General features: G+C 38.9%; 2 protein-coding genes across 4 annotated transcripts in view; one reads left to right on the top strand and one right to left on the bottom strand.

Annotated features, from left to right (window-relative positions):
• The first annotated feature begins 1101 nt into the window (after positions 1-1101).
• Positions 1102-6203, top strand: pgr (progesterone receptor). Of its 2 annotated transcripts, XM_014334897.2 has the most exons (9): positions 1569-1671; positions 1752-1900; positions 2205-2314; positions 3055-3171; positions 3383-3688; positions 3962-4106; positions 4255-4385; positions 5010-5167; positions 5261-6203. In XM_014334897.2, exons 2-9 carry the CDS (start codon positions 1752-1754, stop codon positions 5414-5416), a joined length of 1272 nt encoding a protein of 423 aa, XP_014190383.1. In that variant the 5' UTR covers positions 1569-1671; the 3' UTR covers positions 5417-6203.
• Positions 6030-22242, bottom strand: part of LOC102296794 (rho GTPase-activating protein 42) — a 72419-nt gene continuing 56206 nt past the window's right edge. The window contains exons 10-25 of one of the 2 annotated variants that reach the window (XM_014334934.2): positions 21094-21203; positions 20547-20603; positions 18862-18940; positions 18482-18521; positions 18108-18170; positions 17849-17923; positions 17264-17348; positions 17009-17067; positions 15826-15931; positions 15468-15627; positions 10550-10700; positions 9927-10334; positions 9482-9638; positions 8656-8718; positions 8474-8553; positions 6030-7652 (exon numbers count right to left, since the gene is read on the bottom strand). In XM_014334934.2, the coding sequence (XP_014190420.1) occupies positions 7564-7652; positions 8474-8553; positions 8656-8718; positions 9482-9638; positions 9927-10334; positions 10550-10700; positions 15468-15627; positions 15826-15931; positions 17009-17067; positions 17264-17348; positions 17849-17923; positions 18108-18170; positions 18482-18521; positions 18862-18940; positions 20547-20603; positions 21094-21203 (1782 nt within the window). In that variant the 3' untranslated portion in view covers positions 6030-7563. The remainder of the gene's footprint in view (positions 7653-8473; positions 8554-8655; positions 8719-9481; positions 9639-9926; positions 10335-10549; positions 10701-15467; positions 15628-15825; positions 15932-17008; positions 17068-17263; positions 17349-17848; positions 17924-18107; positions 18171-18481; positions 18522-18861; positions 18941-20546; positions 20604-21093; positions 21204-22242) is intronic. The other variant, XM_014334935.2, reaches the window with a different exon arrangement.

The raw sequence follows: 22242 nt of genomic DNA on the forward strand, positions 1-22242 counted from the left end.
TTTAAAAACTTGTGAGAAAACTAGGCCATTGCAGCACATTAAAGAACACATTATGGAGATATGAAGAACAATTACAGCATGAGAATTGTTTCTGATGTTGTCAAAAACATGACGCAGGAGATAGGGGCCAAGGTCGTTGTGTGAATAATAACGACATGCATCAGCAACATTCACATTTCCTTAAAAAATAAAACCCTCTATAATATCTAACAAGGTTGAGGCTAAAGATAAAACAAAAAAGTAATTCAAGGTAAAGGGCAATTTTATAAACAGTAGCCATTAGATGGCCACATGGGTGATAGTCTTCACTTTATCAAAGTCTTTTTATATATTCATCTGTCTACAGTAAAATTATGATGCTTAAACGCAGGGTTAGTTTCCGAGCACTATGAAATCTATTAAATATGAAAAAGGAAACAGTCAATTAAAGTTATAAAAAATATTCCTTTGAAGAAAACTTATAAAACAGACAAAAGTTTGTGATTTAGCAGAAATCACAAGGGTGATGTTGGAAATGATTATCCATTTTGCGAGTTACTGGGGTTTATCTTCGTCTTTCCGATGGCGATAAGAGTTTATTGTACTTTCTCCTTTGGTAATAATGCCTTCCCCATATTTTACTTGATTCATGAACTGTAGGGCGGAGACAAAAGACCATTGGCATTGAAGTGATACACTGTTGATTCTCCTCTTTGGTCTATTGTTTAAGTCTGGTGTGAGCGCAGTGCAACCACATAGATGTCTTGTCTTGGATTCTTCCCCTGGCAACCTTTGGAGGACCGTTATAGTCAGAATGAGGAATACTACGAATATGTGAAACAAGAATAAAAACAATCGATGTGACTTTTAAAGATGACTACTACCAGCACAAGGTTATGCTTATAAATCTGCCGAGATTATCGACTGGGGGTCGTAGTTGCGCTCTCATCAACATTGGCCAAAACTTCGTTTTATTTGTGAAGTGAAAAAATATAGATATATATTAATGGAATAGACCTTATGTGAAAGAAAGACAAGTGACTGCCTTTTTCCACGGGGAGGAGGACTACAGGAAGGTTACCAAATCACAGCTTATCATACACCTTCCAACCTCCGAGCGCCCTCCACTCTCTGTTGTGCGCTTAGAGGTTCACAAAATGGAGAATAAAACAAACGGGAAGATGGGCACCAACAGTACTTCGGTCGCTGATTCCACCGAAACAAGCCTAAGTGACGTGATTGAAGCTGGATACAGTAGGTCGAATACAAAATTGCCGGCCGATTCACGGTTTCTAAATTGCATGTCCTCTGTGCGTAATTTTGGAAACGTTAACACACTGATCCAAGGTCTTAATTCAAGCCCTGACTGCGCAGTTTTTAAAGACTGTAACACAGTCGATCCTTCACTTGGACCAAAACATTTTTATGACCGTAACAGAGACTATCTTAAATGTGATGGTGTTCCGTGGGAGGATTTTGTTAAACTTCAGAGGACAAACGTGGCCGCATCCGAAAGTTTACCAGGCGCAGGTCTCCCCTCTACCTCCGGGGCTTGCAAGTTCATCAAAGATGAAAAGGAGCCTTCTGTGATTATGGACATCCCCTGTCACAACTTTGATCCATCACTCGAGATTTCCGCTCTCGATACCTGTTCTGACACCGACAGGAAGCAGCACTTAGGGCTTAGCAAAGGTGAATCGACAAGCTTCGATCCCAACGCGCAAACAGCTGGGCAATTGTCGATATATAAGACTGATGTTCCTCGTTGGCAGATGCAAGCATCTCCAGGTGAGACCCAGTATTGGGGACAGTCGGCGGGGGTAAACGAGGACCCGTTCAGAACTAGTGGCTACAATGTGATGCAGAACCAGACCCAGACTCTTCCTCAGAGGAACCCAGCTCCTTTCTCCACATTCCCCGGGTAACTACTACTCAGCGTGATAACTGCCGACAGAATCTTAATCATATTAATCATAACAGTGTCGCAAAACTTTTAACACAGTTTGGATAGGTGTGAATGTTGGCACGTGTAACTCGAGGATCAAAGAGTAGCCTAATTAATTACACAACTGTCAACACATACTTTATCATTTTACAACGACTAACGGTTTTCTAGGTATTTCTGAATGTAACAAAAAATATTTTATCTAATGCGGAGTCCACAGCGCTCAGTAGTCTTTGTCTGAATATTTTTTCTCTTCACATATATTTACTTTCCCCCCCAGTATGCCACCCCAGAGACTGTGTATGATCTGTAGTGATGAGGCATCTGGCTGCCACTATGGAGTCTTAACGTGTGGGAGCTGTAAAGTATTTTTTAAAAGAGCGGTTGAAGGTGAGCAAAGAAAATCTTTAACAAATGTCAAAATAACCACAGTGTGTGTGTGTGTGTGTGTGTCTGTGTGTGGTTCGTGTGTGTGTGTGTGTTGTGTGTGTGTGTGATTTCAATATATATATATATATATATATATATATATATATATATATATATATATATTATATATATATATATATATATATATATAGTCTGCTTCACTAGCTACTCCTTACTGTCTTTTTCTTTCTTTTGATTCTGTCCTCATGTCCCTCATTTAAAATGCTGCACAATGTACTACTAACGTAATACTACGATATTTAAACAAATGAAAAATCTCTCTTAGTGCTTAGACATGTATTTTCTATGTTAATCTTTATAAATTTTTCCTAAAACCAAGTTAAAAGAATAATAATGACCTTTTGTGGTAGTTGTTAAAGGTTATTAGCAACAGTATCACAGTTACTAGTGTACATCCTGTTCTTCCACTTGGAGTTTTTTTTTCTCCTGTTATCTTTCAATGTGAGATATATTAGAGCCACTATGTCTCACCGTGGCCATGTCACTCTGTCCTCACAGCCTTGCCTCTATCTAATTTTCTGCCAGAGTGCTGCCTCAGCGTGGAGTAGAGTATTCATGCTAATAGTCAAGAACTCTTCAACACATTCTCTTCTTATTAAAGACCTCTCCCGTTTCCTACATATTTGGAATGGAGAACTGCTAAAAATGTTTTGCATTGTCTGTACCTATTCATTCAACAGGCCATCACAGCTATCTCTGTGCTGGGCGGAATGACTGCATTGTGGACAAAATTCGGAGAAAAAATTGCCCTGCGTGTCGCCTTCGAAAGTGCTATCAAGCAGGAATGATGCTTGGAGGTATCATTTGGTTTTATTTATCATGTAGTCCCAAGAAACCATGATTAAAACCAAAGAGAATATTCTGCATGTTTAGATTAATAAAAAGAAAATCATGACTCAAAAAAACAACAAAAAACCCCTCAGGATATTTTACTCTTTCAAATGTCTTATTGGCACGAATTTAGTGGTTTCCCATCAGATCAAACCAGAACTTGTGTTCACGTCACAGGGAGGAAACTGAAGCGCTTTGGGGCCTTGAAAGACACAGGTTTGACCCCATCCCTGATGTTCCGGTCCCACATGACCATGCCCGGTGACAGCCAAGCCTTGACTCCCATGTCTTACATACCAGGCATTCATGAGCTACAAGTCTCCCAACAAATGCTCAACATCCTTGAAAACATCGAACCAGAGGTGGTGTACTCTGGTCATGACAGCTCCCAGGCTGATGCTCCCCATCTTCTGCTCACCAGTCTCAACAGGCTGTGTGAGAAACAGCTGATGTGGATTGTGAAGTGGTCAAAATCTCTCCCAGGTAACAGCTTTCTGCATCTCAGGGCCATCACAGTTGTTGTCATGGGGATCTAGTGGCGGGCCTTGTTGGAAGTCTAAAGTCCTAAACGCCAAGATAGAAGACTTTGTAATGCCTTGAATATTGTCACCGAGTCAAGTGTTTGACAGGAAATTTTAATATAGTTTAACATGACTGTAAACACCTACTGAGACAAAAATGTTACTGTTACTGGAAAACCATATATATACGAGAAGAAATGTTATGAATGAAATGTTCTTCTTTTTCTTTTTTTAGGTTTTCGTAATCTACACATCAATGATCAGATGACACTCATCCAGTACTCATGGATGAACATGATGGTGTTCTCTCTTGGGTGGCGCTCCTTTCAGAATGTCACCGGTGAACATTTGTACTTTGCACCTGATCTGGTTCTTAGCCAGTAAGTAACCACAGTCACCGGCAATTGAAGATGGCTTTCGGTTGGTGATGATTCATGAACTCTTTTATACATAAGTTAGTGATTTCAGTAGAGAAAGAGTCTACTGGTTATCCAGAGACGTAAACCATTTTGTGCTTTTGTCCATTAGGGAGCAAATGAGGAGATCTCCAATTTACGACCTCTGTCTAGCGATACAGTTTATTCCTCAGGAGTTTGCAAATCTTCAAGTTACACGCGAAGAGTTTCTTTGCATGAAAGCCATAATATTGCTCAACACAGGTAAGACTGTTATGCTAGGGCTGTTCGATATAACCATATATATCAGATGACGATATAAAAACGTCTATCGTTGCATTTTACGCTATCGTTTGTTTCGTGGTGTCACAAAATAAACTGTTTACGGCAATATTTTTTCATTATTTTGATGGTCACTGTAGTGGCTATATTAATTTCTTAAAGTTCTCTCTTTCTCTTATATTTAATATAACCACACTACAGACAGACAAGCGCTTGTTTTTATGCGTTGTCGTTATTTCGACCTAAACCTTTCACAATAAAGCTCAAGATCCCTGTTGAGACTTTTCAAAATAAACTGAATCAGAGATTTTGGTCATATAGCACGGCCCTATTTTACGCTGTTAAGGAGACTTACAAACTATAAGCTATGATCAGTTACAGCTGCACTGCACAATAAAGACATTTTTATAAAAGCAGTGTGCATCTTGACAAGATTTATGTAGCAACTGCTATCAATCCTAGTTTTACTAACGGCATTTACCTTTAAAATCATTGCTGGCTGGTACTTGCATAACATCTCCCCAGTATTTCTTTACTTCTTCTAACAATACCGTTTTGAAATGTTTAGTGCAATTTTAAATATGCAAATATGTTCTCTGCACTTAGTGCCTCTTGAAGGATTAAAAAGTCAGGCAGCATTTGATGAAATGAGACAAAACTACATCCGGGAGCTGACCAAGGCTATTCAAATGAAGGAGAAGGGCATCGTGGCAAGTTCCCAGCGATTCTACCACCTCACCAAACTCATGGATGCCATTCATGATGTAGGCTCCCCCACAGAGCTCAGTATAACCGTATATATATTTTTGCCACTTTAACAACTACCAAGACACAAATTGATGTTTCTTTTTTAACAGATAGTAAAGAAGATCAATCTGTTCTGTTTGAGTACCTTCATCCAGGCAGATGCCATGAAAGTGGAGTTTCCAGAGATGATGTCAGAGGTCATTGCCTCCCAGCTTCCCAAGGTCCTTGCTGGCATGGTGAGGCCCCTCTTATTCCACAGCAAATGACATTGCCAACACAGATACTGCAGCTCTGTGAAGACAGCTTGTGTCTGGATTACTCATCCCATTGTTACTGGATTCTTCAGAGCCTTCATTTTGCCAAAATGCCTCTAATTTGCTTGAGGTTAAACAGGAAAACCAGGTTTCTTAAAATGTTTTTAGCAGAGACATATCTTAAAAATTATACATTTAGAGGCATCAATCAATAAAGTTCCTATGTTTTATTCAGGTGTATCCACCATTTCCATTCCTACAAGTTGTGTATAAAACTTGCTTTGAACATAGTAGGTTTTAAGAAAACCATTAGAGATATTTTTGTATTCAAAACAAATAAAAAATAAATACAAAAATGCTAACATTTTTCAAGGAAAGGTGCAGAATAAATTGAAATTTGTGACTTAGGCTAATCAATGCAGGATACCAGCATAGTAACTCACCATACCTACTTAAGGAAGGTGAAACCTTTAAAATAACTTTGTTTAAAATATTTATAAGAACGAAAAGTGAACTATGAGCCATATTTTCTTAACAAAACTTAGCTCACCAGCTTTAATTTACATCCATATCTGCATTAACATAAATGTACATGTAAATAATGAGATCTTAATGCGATGCAAGTGACAACTGCAAACATGTTTATTACCATTAATGTTGCACTGTTAAGAAATCCAGACCATTCAGGACAATAACCACATTTTCTTCTGAGTTATCACAACTTCTGAGTTCTTTGGCCAGGAAATGCGACAAATTTGAAGTAAAACATTACTGGCTTGACAAGATTAAAGGGTCCAAATGTAAAAAATAAAATACAATTTATTGTCATGTCTTTATGGATAGGAAGAACACTTGAGGAGAACTTTACTGCTACAAAGCTTTATCTCCACTCACTAACTATAGCAAAGAAATTTGGACAACTGGTCTATCATGCTTAAGTTTATTTATAGACATGTTTATGCACTGTCAGGATACAGTAGATGTCTCCAAGGCATCAAACTTCCAGTATATAAAAGGATGCCAAATGTTACATATTTGGGATATGAATATCATTTCAATGATATAACTTGCCCCTGCAAATTCAGACTCTAAGGGAGTACAAGTCCGGCATCGCTGTTCAAGGCTGCTTTGCATTCCTAACATGTAAAAGGAAAAGAAAAGAACATCCTGATCTTGGCAACAGCGAAACTAAAAATGCACTCCCAGAAACAATTTGGCTAGCCAGAGAACCCTTTACTTCAAAGTGACCTTGTTGTTAATTTTTCTTTTATGCTTTTCTTAAACGGTATCAATGAAGTTAACTTTTTATGTAATTAGAAACATTTCTTTAGAAAAATGCTGTGACAGAAATAGAACTTTATCTGTTAACGCTATGCTTGTCTAGTTGTCATTACCAGTACACCGGTGTATCAAGGACACTTCTCGTAACATTCATTTGTAACATTATAAAACAAACATGTGATATATATCATTGTGAGCAGTGTATAGTAATAATAAAAATAATAATGTCATGAGAAGTAAATATCTTTTGATGTGGAATTACAGAGAAAAAGACTTACAAACTTTAATGTACATTACAGTACCGTGTAGCTACTGAACCAGAAAGTGCACTGCAGCAGTGAGGAGATTCAGTGGATGAGCAATGATCAGAGTACAAAAACATGAAAATTAAGGTGCAAACCCATTATACATTTTTTTTTTCTATTAGATTCAAATAGATCTTCTCATTTTAAATCACAGCTTGTTAAATTACAGTCAATACAAATGTTTATGAGACAGCAGATTTTCATTAACTTCTTGATGAATATGTTTTGCTAATATAATGGGAAGTTAAAATATGATATTTTTCTGAGAATAAAATGTGTGAAATGGGATATGATATTGTTTGGTGATTTTGTAAGTGAACGCTGTCACTCAGTGAAGCCAGCAGGCAACATAGTTAAATCTAACAATAATGTCCATTCTCCAGAAGCACACAATAGTCATTACAGTAAGGGAGGTATATCTTTGGACTTGTCGCACTGTTTAAGCAATTATTGACCTGCTTGATAACTGCTAAAAATGCATAATATGCATTAGTATAATAATAGGGAGATTTAAGCACATTGTGTGATTTGTTTTCCATGGATACCATGAAAAGATGCAAAGTTTACCACCTGTCAGAGGAAGACAACATAATTCTCTGGGATTAAACCTGTTTTTCCCTCGTATGTTGCTTGGAGCCAGCCTGGTTCAACAGAGGGGTAGACTACAGGACAGAAGAGAGAAAAACATACCGAGCCAGTGAAAAAACAGATTCAGACTTCTGATCTGGAATAAGCTGATTTGAATCACTGAGCCTATATTTGACTGCATAATTTACAAGAATTATTGAATATTAGATTGAGGAGGGCTCTGGGCTAGTCTGCTCTTCAGATTCAGTCCCCATGAAGTATTTGAATTTTAGCCATCGTGAAAGAAACGCAAACAGTTTAAACCATTAAAACTAAACTAAATTATTGCGGAGATTCACCAAAACAAAGGGAAACAGCTGTAAAATGTCCGGTAAATACAATCTAGCAGAGATGTGCTGAATTAAGATGTAGAGAAAATGGAGAACAATAAAAGTCTGCCTGCTAGTAAATTGTGGGGAACATCTGTTGACGTTTTTGCATTTGGCTCTGCTGGCTGTGCTAAGAGGAAACCGGCACTGGTGCCTTTCATTACTAGGTTACAGTGACCTGCCCAGACTGTTTGTGGGCCAAGTCATCTCTTAATGGAAACAAGCAGGAGGCAATAAAAAAAATCTTGGCACTGTTTGGATGTCCATAATGTATATGGGAGTGTCGCGCTAAGAGCAAAAACTTTCCATTTCAACACTGGAAATTCACCAAGTTCCTGCTCTTTGCTGTCAGCACAAGTCAGGCAAATTACCCCCTCTGTGTGTACAGTATTTACACTTCCGATCAGCCTTTCAACGAATCATTTGCAATCTTGAATCCGAACACTTTTGCTGTAAAGTGAAGGTCGGCTTACAAGCAGACAGTTAAAGCAGACATGTGCTTATGTGTTTGCGCTTTTTCTGCTCACCGTTTGAGAAGTGTGCCCCCTGTGGGAAGCTGAGCTCATGACTGTGCTCCGCCTCACAGGAATACATTGCCTTGGCATCTCTGTAAAGACAACAAAAATATGCTTTGTAATCGCAGATTTAAGGAGATAAGCGTGGGATCGATTAGGTCAAACTCTTGTTTGGTGTTGTCATTTTTTATCACCTTCCAACTGGAGCAGACTGTTGGGTGGAGGCATTTTCAAAAAGCAATGCTCGGGCAGCCACCCTGAAAACAATCGGAAAAAAAACAATAGAGTTCAGTGCACTTCATTGTGTAAAGTATGTCAAGCTGTAATTATGCCATTTAAGACATGCATGAGTGACAATTAAGATAATTTTAAAATAATGAAACAGTGTAACTGTGTGTTATCTATTACAATGTATCAGTGCTGTCTTAGTTTACTTGCTCTTGCCAGCATTTTTCATTGTTGAGAATGAAATGAAAGGCTTAACCACACAATATGGGAGGTTTCCTTCCTCCTGGCAGACTCAGCTTTAACACAAAGCTCAACTGAGTTAAACTATATAACGAGGCCGCACTTGACCCTGGACATAACCCCAGAGTCATGGGGACAACAGAGACTAGGGCAAGCTAGCTGGATGCTATACGGGAAAACTAATTGAAAGACAAGTGTGACTGGCTTCTTAGACAAGACAAGTCAAACTATCTATTCATCTCAAGAGATCCAGTGCAGACTGGTGCTGGGTCACGGCAACCCGAGAGCAGGCAGAACGTAATTAAGGCCAGCTCTCCCACCAGAGCAGAAAAGACATAAATCTCACAACACGCACTCATCTGTCCTTAGAAACCTCTCGCTGCTCGTAAACAGATGAAGGAGGCAGAAAACTCAGAGGGCAAACAGAGAGGAAGGGAGAAAGAAAATCAAGTATATATGTAAAAGCCTGTTTGCCTTGTATTTATTTTGTGGAGACATGTTAAAACTCTAACTTGTGATGAGAAAAATGATTTGCTTTTTAAAGCTCTTTACACTGAGCCAGGTCTTTGGTAGCCATTGCTGACTGAAGTGTCCATCCTGCGGCGGATCGCTTGTTTTGGTGGAAGGTTTGGGTGATCAGTAGGCTTTAAACTCTCTTTGGACTCCAGTGTTGATAAACTTTGGACAGATCCAGAGCAGCTCCTGTGGCCTGAAGGGCGACATACAAATAATAACTCGTAAATGACACATAGAAACAAAAGGCAGACACTAAGGAACAGCTATCACACTGCACCAAATAAATCAGGAAATAACAAAATATTCTCGAGCTACTGTCAGTTTTTGAAAACCCTTGAAGGATAAATCATAACAGTGAAAACTACCCAGTTTATCTATTCTGTCCTGAAATTTCACTTTCATGAGATTCTGATCGACTTGATTTTAAGTCAAAATAACTGCAAATTACGTTTCAAATGGCATCGCTTCACGATTATCGTACCTTCGGATATATGCAATGATTTGAGAGAGGGTGCAGTTGAGCGGTTTAGCAGCTCTGGCCTGAGGTCAGCACGACAGTGTGGGGCTTTCTTGGGTGCAGGAGACAGCCTTGGTGTTGTGCTGACTGAGGACGAGCTAAGAGCATCCTCTGACTCGCCATCTGTGCGTCCCGTGTCCTCCCTGGAGCTCGAGTCGGGACTGCTGACAAACACGGCACTCTGGGGGCCATTTGAAAGCTGTGAAGGTGTCCGGCGGAGGTCCAGGAGTGACTTGTCCTGACATGTCCTCTGTCTAGAGGAAGCTATTTTGGAGGAGGTGTTTTGCTCAGAGGAATGGGAAGACAGAGACTCCATACTCCCCATGGGGGTGCTGTCTGGACTGCTGCTCAAAGCGTCACCTATGCAGGGACCAGAGACGAGGCACACAAGGCCCTCATTAAAACCTGCTTAGCAAGTAAAAGATTTTAGCTTCTTTGCAATTTAGACAAAAAATGTTTAGATATTATATTATTCATTAGCTTTAGAGAGCTGGCCTAAATGTAGGAGACTGCGTGTAAAGATTCCTAAAAGATATTAAAGGCGTGGTTTAACAAATTGTGACACTCATCACTTCCTTGGTACTCACTATCTGCATCTGCAAGACACAGTGTGGGAGTGTAGAGGCTCCGGGGTTTTCGGGGCCCGGTGGACAGACAGATGGCCCTGCTCCTGCGAGAGCCAGGTCGACTCTGGGGCTGGGGCAGAGGCACATTGGGATCTGGAGGCTGGTGGAAGATCTACAGGTCCAGAAAGAAACACTGATTACTCAATACAAATACAGAAACTATGTATTTCTATACAGTCTGACATTTCAACATGATTTTTATCAGTACTCTTCAAACACTCTCAGTACCCAGTTTATATATTTTGATGAACTAACCTCTAACTAACAAATCTTAACCACCAGACATCTAGCAAATCTTGCTTTTTATATCTCTGGTTTAACGGTTCTGTAAGTAAAGATAATTATAGCAGCTATGTAAAAGTATAGTAAAATATTTATCCTACATAAAGAATTTTTCAGTTTGCACAAAGTTTTGTTAAACAAGGTTTCATTTGGTCAATAATTATTTTTTTTTGTTCATCAAGTGGTAAGAAAAAAACAGGAAAATGTTAAATAAGGTGACAGACACATTGCCTTTATGATAGATTGGGTGATTGTGCTTCTCATGCCACCCCTCGGGGGCTCATTCAGAGCCAGAAAAAATCCTGTTATTAGCGACTGAAGTTGAATTACCTCCGTGTTTCGGCGTGTATTGATAGCTGGTCTAGCAGGATGTGCGTGACTGGCCCTTTCTATAAAACTGTTTGCCAATGTTACACTTATAAAAGGATGAGATGGAATTTCAATTACAATGTTAAAATCACAAGTTTAAAAACCTCACCTTTTCTGACCATGCCACACCTGTCACAGTACATCATAACTGTCAAACTGTTGGACACACCCAGAAGGCTAAGTAATTATGAAACAGACAACAAAGAGAATATTCTAAGTGTAAGGAGACTGTTTAGTCTTTCATCTATTTGATTTACATCATATTTCAGGATCATCTGAATGTGTGTATTATTTGGGTTACATTAGATTCCTTTACGGTGTTACCTTAAAGGCAATGAATATAAAGATGGTGGCTGCTAGGATTGCTAAGATTGCCAATTTCCCTTTATCTGCAATTGCATTTATTTGTCTTTAATTTGATATCTCAAGTGTAAAAAAACAATCGCTTGTCTATTGAACAAGCTACCTAACTGCCATTAATTGTCCACCTTTAAAACAGCCTTTGGGCTATGACACTGGGTGTTCAGTAAACCAGTACAAACATCTCTGTAGTTTTTTTCTTGATCATTTGAGCTGGAAAGGATTCAGAAGCAACCCCAAAAGATCATGAGAAGCAGCATGGATGCCTTCAGTGCATCTCTGAGACTAAAAAAGTAGAACTTCAGGGCGAGCCCCTAAAGCAACCAAGAAAGTGTGTAGAACCCATTTCAGAGAGTCGAGACTGATTTAATAAGACAGAAAATAGCAGAGAGAGAATAAACCAGCCTCTGTAATGATAGTAGTGAAGCTCACTATGAGAACATACGATCTGAACCAAATTTACCTGAATCCATATCCACTCTTGATAGTGGAAAATCCTGCCAGTTTGCTCAAACCTGTTCTGTTCATAGTCATAGGTACTGTACCTTTGCATATAAGCATAAAAGACCTGCTGAAGTCCCCCAAATGGAGTCTCAGGTTCAGGAACCATAAGCCTCAAAAGCTTATGTGCCATTTAATCCAGTCTCTACCCCTTGTGTGCCTTATAGCTCCACATTGGCTTCTCATACACCTTCAAAGTGAGTTTTGACACCTAACCTCTCTCTCCTTATATACCAGAAGCCAATCTACAGCTCTACAAGCACCTCAAGTGCCCATTAAAGGCCAAATAATTTGCCTCCTGACCAAATGCCACCAATCTGTTCCTTTGTATGTTCCCATCAAGTCCAACCCTCTGTATGTGCAGGGGCTTAGCATAGTTTGCCAACCTATGGCCTATATTTTCAGTTACCACCAGTTCAGCAGGCCATGGCCGCATTATATGCAGTTTGACCTCCACCCATTATTACTGAAACCTCACTCTATTTGTTCTCCTTTACCTACCTTTCCAGTAACATTCTCCGTGTGAATACCAGTGTGTACCTCAGCAGTTTATATAGCAGCCTCAGGCCCAATACAGGGTCTCATATTCAACTACAGTATCATGCTCCACACAATTCTCTGGTGCAAAATAGGTGTTTGTTTTAGGTGCAAAAGTCAGCATCCAGGCATAATGAAGAGAACCCAGATATCCAGAGTGTTGCACTTGAACCCACAGATTATATTAACTAAAGTCACACTAAAGGTAATTAAAAAAAATAAATTTAAAATTAAGACTTAGAAACAAGATTAGGACCTTTGATGCCTATGCTGTCTTAGATGATGGAGCATAGTAATAATAATAATAATGGTAAATGGCCTGTATTTGTATAGCGCTTTACTAGTCCCTAAGGACCCCAAAGTGCTTTACACATCCAGTCATCCACACATTCACACACACATTCACACACAGGTGATGGCAAGCTACATTGCAGCCACAGCCACCCTGGGGCGCACTGACAGAGGCGAGGCTGCCGGACACTGGTGCCGCCGGGCCCTCTGACCACCACCAGTAGGCAACGGGTGAAGTGTCTTGCCCAAGGACACAACGACCGAGTCAGCTGATTCTGTCCATTGCTTATTCACCTCACAAGACAGCCCATACACCGAATTTAAGACATAATGCTGACACCTCCACCCTCCCTTCAGAAGTGAGGGGTTGATTCATCAAAGATAAAACAGGGGTATGAATGTCTTCCTTGCAGAAACATATGCTACCCAGAGACAAGAAAAAAATCACTGTGATAGCAACAAGGATGTAGTTAACTTACCTTCTTCTAGATTGAGGTTATGCAAACTGACCTTCTGGTCCATAGTCGCTGACTGTTTTAGGCCTTTAACTATCAAACTTGGATGTTGTGGTGAATAATGTTTAATATTAACATCAGATACTCTCATATTGAACTCCTACAGTTCCATTCCGACAGTTTCCTTATGTCCCTCAGACATTTCACTGCATGCAAAGAAGAGCCCCATGAGCTTCTTTCTAACTGTGGCAATTTTAAAGAAGAGGCAAGGAGTTGAGAGATGCATTTGCAGCCATGACCCATCCCTGAAAGTCCCAAATCCAGCTTCACTTTAATCCCCCAAATGCTCCTGATTTTGGGTAGTGTGGGAGAGAGAAATTAGGTCCATGAAACCTGCTCTTAGGGTGACAGTGGGAAGTCAAACCATTTTCCACTTTCAGAGGAAAATTGTGGTAGTTGACATAGAAGGAGTCTTGAACTCTTAACTGATATGATATAAACATCTGATAGTGTTGATCCTTTTACTCTAACCTCGTAGTTTTAATGGGGCAGCGAGATGTTTCTCTTCAACAGGCTGTCTGTGCAAAATCAATTCTTAAAAAGTTGGGACGCTGTGTATAATGTAAAAACAAACAAACAAACAAAACAAAAAAATAATGGCATGATTTGTAAATGTCAATTGTAAATGTCTATTGTGTTTTATTCACAATAGAACATAGAAAACATTTAAAAATATACCCTTTTAATTACAATATGAGCTCATTTTGAGTTTGAGGCCAGCAACACATCTAAAAAAAGTTTGGTTAGAGACAAAAGGCTGGAAAAGTAAGAGGTAAAAAAAAGAAACAGTTAGGGGAATACTACTCTCTCCCTCAGGCAGCACTGTGTTAAAATCAGGGATGATTCTGTTATTTAAGAGTAACTTCACAGGCTCAGTAACACTCCCAGAAATTATTGTTTAACACAGTTCACTCTGCTATCCACAAAGCAGTTTAAAGCTCTATGGATCAAAGCAGATGCCATATCTGAACACGCTCCACAAATGCTGCAGTCTTCTCTGGGCCAATGGTAATTGAAAATAGACCGAGGCAAAGTGGAAAACTGTGGTCAGACAAATCAAAATTCTAAATTCTTTCTGGAAAACACGGCTGCAGTGTCAACTGGACTAAAGAGGAGAGGAACCATTACATATTATAAGCACTTAGTTAAAAAGTCTGCATCTTTCATAGTATGGCACTGCATTAGTGCCTATAGAATTGGTACCTTGCATTTTTGGAGTGACACTTTCAATGTTGAAAGGTATATATAGATGCGTTTTAGAGCCACCTATGCTCCGATGCAGATGTCTTTATCAGGAAGGCATGCATATTTCAGCAAGACAATGCTATACTGAATTGAAATTATACTTAACCATCATCACTTGTAAGAAATAAACCTTCTCCATGGATCCTGTATTTAAAGAGGCACGCCGCATCAAATGTTGTGAGCCAATGCAATCATTTTCACTCACTGGGTGCCTTCAGCTTTTGGCTTAAAAGCAACAAATTAAATTAAAAAATGAAACAAATATATGTGCACTTGTTACATTTCATCTCAGAGCCAGCTTCTGCTATTTTTTTCTCCTCTGCTAACTGTTTGACTGTATGTGCCTCTAGCACACAGAGCACACACTCATGCACGCAAGTGCGCGCGCAAACAGTCACACAGAGAAATACACACATACACAGTGCTGATGCAGCCATTTGTTTCGGCTTGTGCTTTATGTATGATACTACTAGTGGCAACAATGTATTCGCATGACTAAATGTCAATTGAATTTAATGGAATATGAAAGTTCATATAGCATTATAAAACACATTATTCTTGTCGCTCGTCTGTGTCTTCTGCTATCTGTTGCTGTCTAGGTGTCGTTTTTTGAGAAACATGAAAAATGATTATAAACCATAAGAGATTTTTCTATAAATCTGTTCTAATAAGGAAATATGGATATTCTACTTCAGAAAACTGCTGCACGAGGAATGTTTTTATTGATGCAGATATAATTAAAAGCATACCAGGCCATTCAAAGTCAAACTGTGACTCACCTTGTTGAAATTTTCAATAAGTATTTCCACCACAATGTTCTGGAACTTAATGTTCATCATGGCGGCAACTGTCTCCTCTTGTGATCGCATCAATGTAGGCCCGAAGATGACGCCCAGGTTTGACACTGTCATCAGGTTAGACTGGTTTTGTGCAGAAACTCTGCGTTTAGAAGACAAGCATATCATACAAGCGTCCTAAGAATCCACATGTTTAACCATGAGGTGATATTTTTTGGTCTACGAGATAGTGAGAGTTGGCGAGACGCCTGCAATTGCGGTGCAGTGCCTCAGATAACTTTAATTAGTTTCAGGTAACGTTAAGTCTGCAAGTTAATTGATTGATTACAAGAACATGTACCTGACAAGATGCTTTATTAGTAACTCCAGCATTTCCTTGTTTCTTTCAGGCATCTTATGAACCAAAGCATGGACAGCACGCACTCTGTAGTTCTGATCATCGGACTCTGAGAAAGAAAATAAATAGAAATGAGGGAAGAGTAGAAATGCTGGCCACTACTGACTTATGGAATAATTGTATTTCAGATGTAATTGTGTGAAAAAGAAAGTACATCCCATTTTAATTCTAAGGTTTTATCTTCTGGCCCTAAACATGTCTTAAAATGAGGTAAATACAACCTCACATGAACAATACATCACATATTACTGTGTCATTATTTATTTAATAAAAATAACCCTAATTCTAACCCTGACACTTAACCCCCAAAACTAAGCCAAAATGCACAAGTAGTGTGTAAACAATTAACTACGCCATTACTACTTCCATTGAAATGAACACGGTAAGCAGCAGCCAGGAGCTGCTAATCAAACACAGTTGATTAACTGATCATCAGCGAATGCGACCACCTCTATAAACGTTTTGGCAGTTTGCAGGTCTGTAGCATTCAGATTTTTGGCAACAGTGCCAAGAAGGAAAGACGAGAAGAAACTTTTGCTGACCATCTATGTGAGAATTGCAATTTGATGTGCATCATTCTGCGAAGTGAGAAAGATTATTAAAAACTGCAAAGCATTTGGGACAGCTGCTAATCTTCCCAGGAGTGGACATATCAGCAAATTTATCTCAATGTTTAAGTTATGTTAAATGTTTAAGTTCACGGTTTTTACGGTAAAAAAAAAAGCTATTCTCATTACAAAGTCACACTCGAGTCACTCTGACATCACAGTTTGAGATGACCTGAGATCCATACAAGTATTTCCTCAGATAGAAATGATTTAATCAGATCAGTCCTGACTCATTTGCTTTCCCTGCTTTGATAACCCAGACGTAGTGCTCACAAAGCTCAAATCTCTCAAATGAATTCAAAATGTTTCATAAAGATTTTCAAAATTCTAATGCAATATCTCTTCACATAAATCCTGCTTAACCTTTGCAATTGACATAATTAGTTAGTTATCAGATGCACCCGATTCATTAGTGCTATATAATTTGAATTGTACCAATATCTTCCTAATCTGTTCTATACAAGAAAGGATAATAGAGAACTTGATAAAATATGTAATATGTTATAACTGTAACTTACTGACAGCCATGATAAAATCTTTGTGGAGCTTGAAAGTCATTAGAGGCTCAGACAGGCACCTGATGGAAAAGAAAAAAGAAACAGTTGCAATTTATTTCCTGAGTGACACAGGTCCTGTGAATGCAGCTGGTATCCTTGGTGAGTCAGTCGCAGCACTTAATGTATGACTATCATCAGAGAGGTTTCAAAGAGGCACTATGGAGGCAAGGATGACTCCTGACATTTAAGTGCACGTAGATGGTGGGGCGAGCTGACCTGAGGTAATTCTTCAGGCCGCTGGTGATAGTTTTGTTGCCCCACATGTCTGGGTCCAGGTCCATATCCACAGGTGCTTTGGATGCTATTGGAAAGATGTTTTATTGTTATATGACCACTAGGTAAGTTTAAGCTGCAAATTGTCTTAAGAAACCAATACAACATGACATGACCTGTCAAGCTGCTCAACCGAGGACCGAAAATACTTTCTTCTTGTGTCAAGAGACTCAAAGGAGAATTGAAAATAAATAGTGACGTGTGTGGTGTCTCATAGCACTGGGGGTCAAGATTTAGAGACATTTAACAAACTCATTCAGACATTTCCTGTACAAATGTGTTATATATATATCCAGACGAGACTACCTTGGGTAATTCAATAAAATAATGACAACATAATATAAGGCCTAATTGCTGTTACACTGTCCTACCACAAGGAGGACCTCTTTCCTCACTCTGCTGGAAAAGATCATGTTAGAAAACTATTCATACATTACCATGGAGATTCAGACACTTGTGAATTACAGAATAAGGGGTTTGACTTGGTACATTAGTTCACTGATAATACTTTTGATTTTAGTTACTTACAAAAGACTGTGGTCATCAGCTTCTGCACTTTAGAATTGACGCCTCCAATTCTGTACAGTCCCATTGTGTTTATGCCTGTGTGGCAGTGAAAAAAGCAAAAGGATGAATTGGAACAAGGACCTAAGACTTTGTGTTTATTTAGGACTCGTGCCAGTGCAACGTGTTGTCAAGTCCACTAACGAGCACATTGTTAATCATTACAACCAGGTTGCATTCAAATCATTTGACACATGAAAGCTGAGAGATTGAAGCGCCTCACCTCTCATCTCGACCAGGTCAATGCATTTTCTTACAAAGTTGAAGCCTGCCTCATTAAGATATGCTGTAACACAAAACAAGAGCAGAAATGAAAGGACAATTACTGCCTGGGATAACCGCCCGTCATGTGGGATAATAAGCTCTCCCTTATGGCGCTGCTCAAATTAATAGCACAGCCCTGTACTGTGAGGCTGTGCTATGCCTGCTGAGTGGGCATATGTAAAATTATAGTATTAATGAAAGGCATAGTCATAGGTAACGAGTATTTCTTTCATATGTGTATGTTGTTGATCTCATTATCTTACGTTTTAAGAATTTGAAAGGCAAACATTTTAATCCTGAAGGAGTTTGGAAAGATATAAAAACAATACTCACTCTCTTCTTTTTTGCTTAATATGGCCGGCAGGTTGTAAATCTAGAGAGAGTTTACAAAAATCATTATAATGTAAAGGTTACCTTAGCTTGAAAACTGAAAAAAAATCGCTGAAAGAAAAGGATAATGTCAAAACCTTATTCCCACTGAATCTAATTTGAGTAGACTGTCCTATTATTAGCACAAGTAAATGGTGAGGTCATGGTTTCCTAAAAAAAAAAAACAAAAAACCTTACAGAAAGCCACCAGAAGAGGGTGCCAGTGACAAATAATTCATTTTTGGCATTGTCTTCTTGCCAAACAAAGGACTTTAAAAAAAACCTGACCAACTGCAGCCAGCACCGAATGAATATTTCAAAGAAGAACAGGCAGAGTTCCTTACCGGCTCCCTGCCATCCATGGCCTCGAGCCACAGTCTTCTGTTGGACTCTGACAGTGCCTGCAGTGTCATAACGCCATGCCTGGAAAGATTTAAGAGAAAAGCTGGTCTCAGTCTGATCTCTTTTCCTTGGGGCCCCTGGACAGACCATGTTTATATTGGCTGAGACCACTATAAAAGGACTAGTGTAACTAAAATAGCTCATGTGCAAATGCTTGACTTCAATCTATGCCCTCAGTTCACTTTGTGCTTCACATTACCCTTCCAATTAGAAGCTACAAGTTCTTAATATTAGAGTGATTCATTTTTGCACCCAACATGCATACAGCTTTATCTGCTTTCACCTTACTGTGTGCAGCATAGTGAGAATCTGGGGCATTATGCCTTGATTTGTGGCACTGCTTCAGTTGGCTGTAACACAATTATAAAACACTATCTGATGATGGCGGCAAACAAAAAACGTCACCCCACCCAGTAGTGGCAGTTAGTACTAGCATGGAGCTGTGTCAGCTTGCATGTGTTAAAGGTCATTTCAACCAAAATACAAAAAAAGTGCTACACCTTTAACAACACCCCTACTGATACTTTGACATGCAGACAGTTTAGCATTTATTTCACCAGCTTTTAAGTTGTCAAATATTAAAGACTCCAAAGCCGTACAGGTGAACGCAGAAGAAAATATTTATATTTGTGTTGCTCTCAAATCATTTAACAACATCTCTTTCCCAAAACCCTCATCCAACCTCATATCATTTTTTTAATGGATGTATTTTCCCTTAAGTCCTTATGAAAGACACGTTGCTGGTAAATTTTTAATGAAACTCTTCTTTCATTGCTATGAGCAGCTCAAATGAAATTCTTTTTATTGGGCTGGCAGAGGATGTTTCAGAGATGGCTATCTCAGAATCTAGGCAAATAAAAGTATCCGCATAGCTGGATACCTCTTTACTAATTCGGGTGAATCAACCCGTTAAAAATGAGGTTCCGAGATGGCTGGCCTGATTAAACTTGGGCAACAGCATGTTTATTATAATGGGGATTAATGGATGAGCTTGAAGCTGACTGGAGCTTGGCCCACATTGTCCTTGTGGTTAGAACACGCACCTTGGGGCAGCGCAGTTAATGATAAATGAGTTGTCCTGCAAATAAATTGCAGTTATTGTCCATGCTCAGCAACACTCACCGAGCGTGAGCAATGCTGAGCCTGCTGCTGCAGTGCAACATTAACACACAGTGATGTGCTAACTCTATTCTGGGGTACAAATCACTATAAAGAACTGATATCAAGCATTCATAATGGATGGCTTGGTCAATTGAGCCAGTGTTAATCAGCTGACAGCTACTTAAAGGTTTCTGATCATTGCCCAATATGTAATCCTATTTCCCCGTGAAACATTAAAAACAAATCAACTATGAATGTTCCCACATGGCCAAAGGTTTTGAAAAGAAAGGGAAAAAAATAGGAATTCATTCTAAGTTCAATATTGTGTGTTACTTGAGTAATTGCAGACAAGAAGAAATAATTTAAGAATGTGTCTTGACCAAGTGACCAAGTCAGATTTTGTGAAGTGCTAAGAAAGCAGCAGGATTTCATTAGGGTTGGATTTAATATTGAGTGAACAACATGATTAGGACACATGCAGCACATGCAACTGCACTGAAAAGGCAGCACTGGTCAGTTCACATACCGGACTTTACAGAAAAACTGAAGCGGCCTGAAAAGAGTTCCACGACAGATGTCATTTCTACATTGACATGAACACAGAGAAAAGATGGGATGGGTTCAAAAATAGAAAAAAAATAATGATAATGTAGACATACAGCAAACGGAGCGGGGGGAGAGGACTCGAGAAACATGCAGGACACAAACAGAGCTGATTACGTCTAACACTGTTAAACCGAGTCTTTGAAGATGTTAATCAAACCTGAACAGCTCTCGCATGTTCAAACGTTGTGTACTCCAGGGGGAATCTGGGTTAATTTCCAGTATTGGTGAGTTTAACATAACACAAAATGTCACGTGCAGTTCGACGTTCTTATATTAAGTTAGTTTTAACAAGAAAAAAGTGTGTGCAACTGCTATCTTACTAATATGAGTATTCAGCAGGCGATGTGCAATGACTTTCTTTTTTCTTTTTGGCTGTAGGTGGTGATTAAGGCAATACATAATACATTCTGCATGTGTTTTCAGCCTATGAAAGCTATTAGACATTTTCAGGGATACACATCACAGACCTCTCTGCCACTTCAATATCAAAGCAGAAACGCTTGTCGATGGAGTCCGTTTTTCTCCGAATGCAGGACTTGAGCTTGAACACCTCTGGCTGATTTACGACAAGACCATTCTAAAAATAAACACACTCGTCATTAATTAGTTAAAAATACAATGAAAAATGATTATGGAATGAAAATGAATATATTTACAATTGCAAATGCACGGCTCTGCAAGTCTGAAATGACTAATATGTATGCTGTGTGTTTGTTGTGAGAGACACAGAAGGTACTTTGAAACCAGAAGATTTATGTATCCGGAGCGTCCAGTGCTTTTGTGAAAATATGATTGGAAATACAGAAAAAAGAGAAAAACTAATGAAAAAAAAACTTAATCATCGACAACAACAAAAACAGAACATTTACCATTGTGGTTTGGATTTGCAAAATTCTTTTTTTGTTGTTTTGCTAGTTTTTTCTTTTTGGTGGTTCAGACTTTCTAAACTCAAGCTCGATGCAATCTTCATATGCCTAAAAATTGATTTGGGCTGTCAGCCCAAACAAAGCTACTTGATTGCACGCATTCATATCATCCACTTATCAAGAAGCAGAGCTTTTATTTCAATTATCTTGATTTTAAACACGCGAAAATATAGTTTTAAAATTACATTATATCATTGACCTTGTTTTTCATTTCCCATTAGAGGCCCTCAGTGTCAGCTGAAAGTACCAATTCAATTACCTCCTGAACGGATTTTGTTCTTTCTTTCTGAGAATTAGCCATATCTTACATACAGCACATCCTCCCCTGTGCACGCCAGTAAGACTGACTGTAGCCAACTGCAACAAACCAGATATGTGGATAAAAATACGCCTGCACCTGCATTGGCTTTGGGCTTTATATTCTCCCTCTCCATCTGTGTGTGGGTTTCTGTGTTTTATTCGATTTTATTCAAAAATAAAAAGAAACTGAGATCATTAGTAAATCAGAATGTAGCCATATCTGTAACATGTGCAGAAAAATGCATGGAAACTCACAGTTATGGGGATATTTTTTTAAATAATTTCTCCCTTGAAGTTTACTGGAGTTCTTTAAAAGTATGTTTCCATAATTTTTTAATCTGTGTGGCACTGAAGTGCACATATTTTTTTTAATCTTCACTGGAACCTGTA

The sequence above is a fragment of the Haplochromis burtoni genome, unplaced genomic scaffold (assembly GCF_018398535.1).
Source record: "Haplochromis burtoni strain Fernald_Lab_line unplaced genomic scaffold, NCSU_Asbu1 Contig_36, whole genome shotgun sequence".
Classification (NCBI taxonomy): domain Eukaryota; kingdom Metazoa; phylum Chordata; class Actinopteri; order Cichliformes; family Cichlidae; genus Haplochromis; species Haplochromis burtoni.

Bases quoted from the DNA above. Each gene is read 5' to 3' on its own strand.
- pgr (XM_014334897.2), top strand. From the start codon at position 1,752: ATGCAAGCATCTCCAGGTGAGACCCAGTATTGGGGACAGTCGGCGGGG. The intron at 3,172-3,382 runs GTATCATTTGGT...TTCACGTCACAG, and splicing joins AGCAGGAATGATGCTTGGAG to GGAGGAAACTGAAGCGCTTT. The intron at 4,386-5,009 runs GTAAGACTGTTA...CTCTGCACTTAG, and splicing joins CATAATATTGCTCAACACAG to TGCCTCTTGAAGGATTAAAA.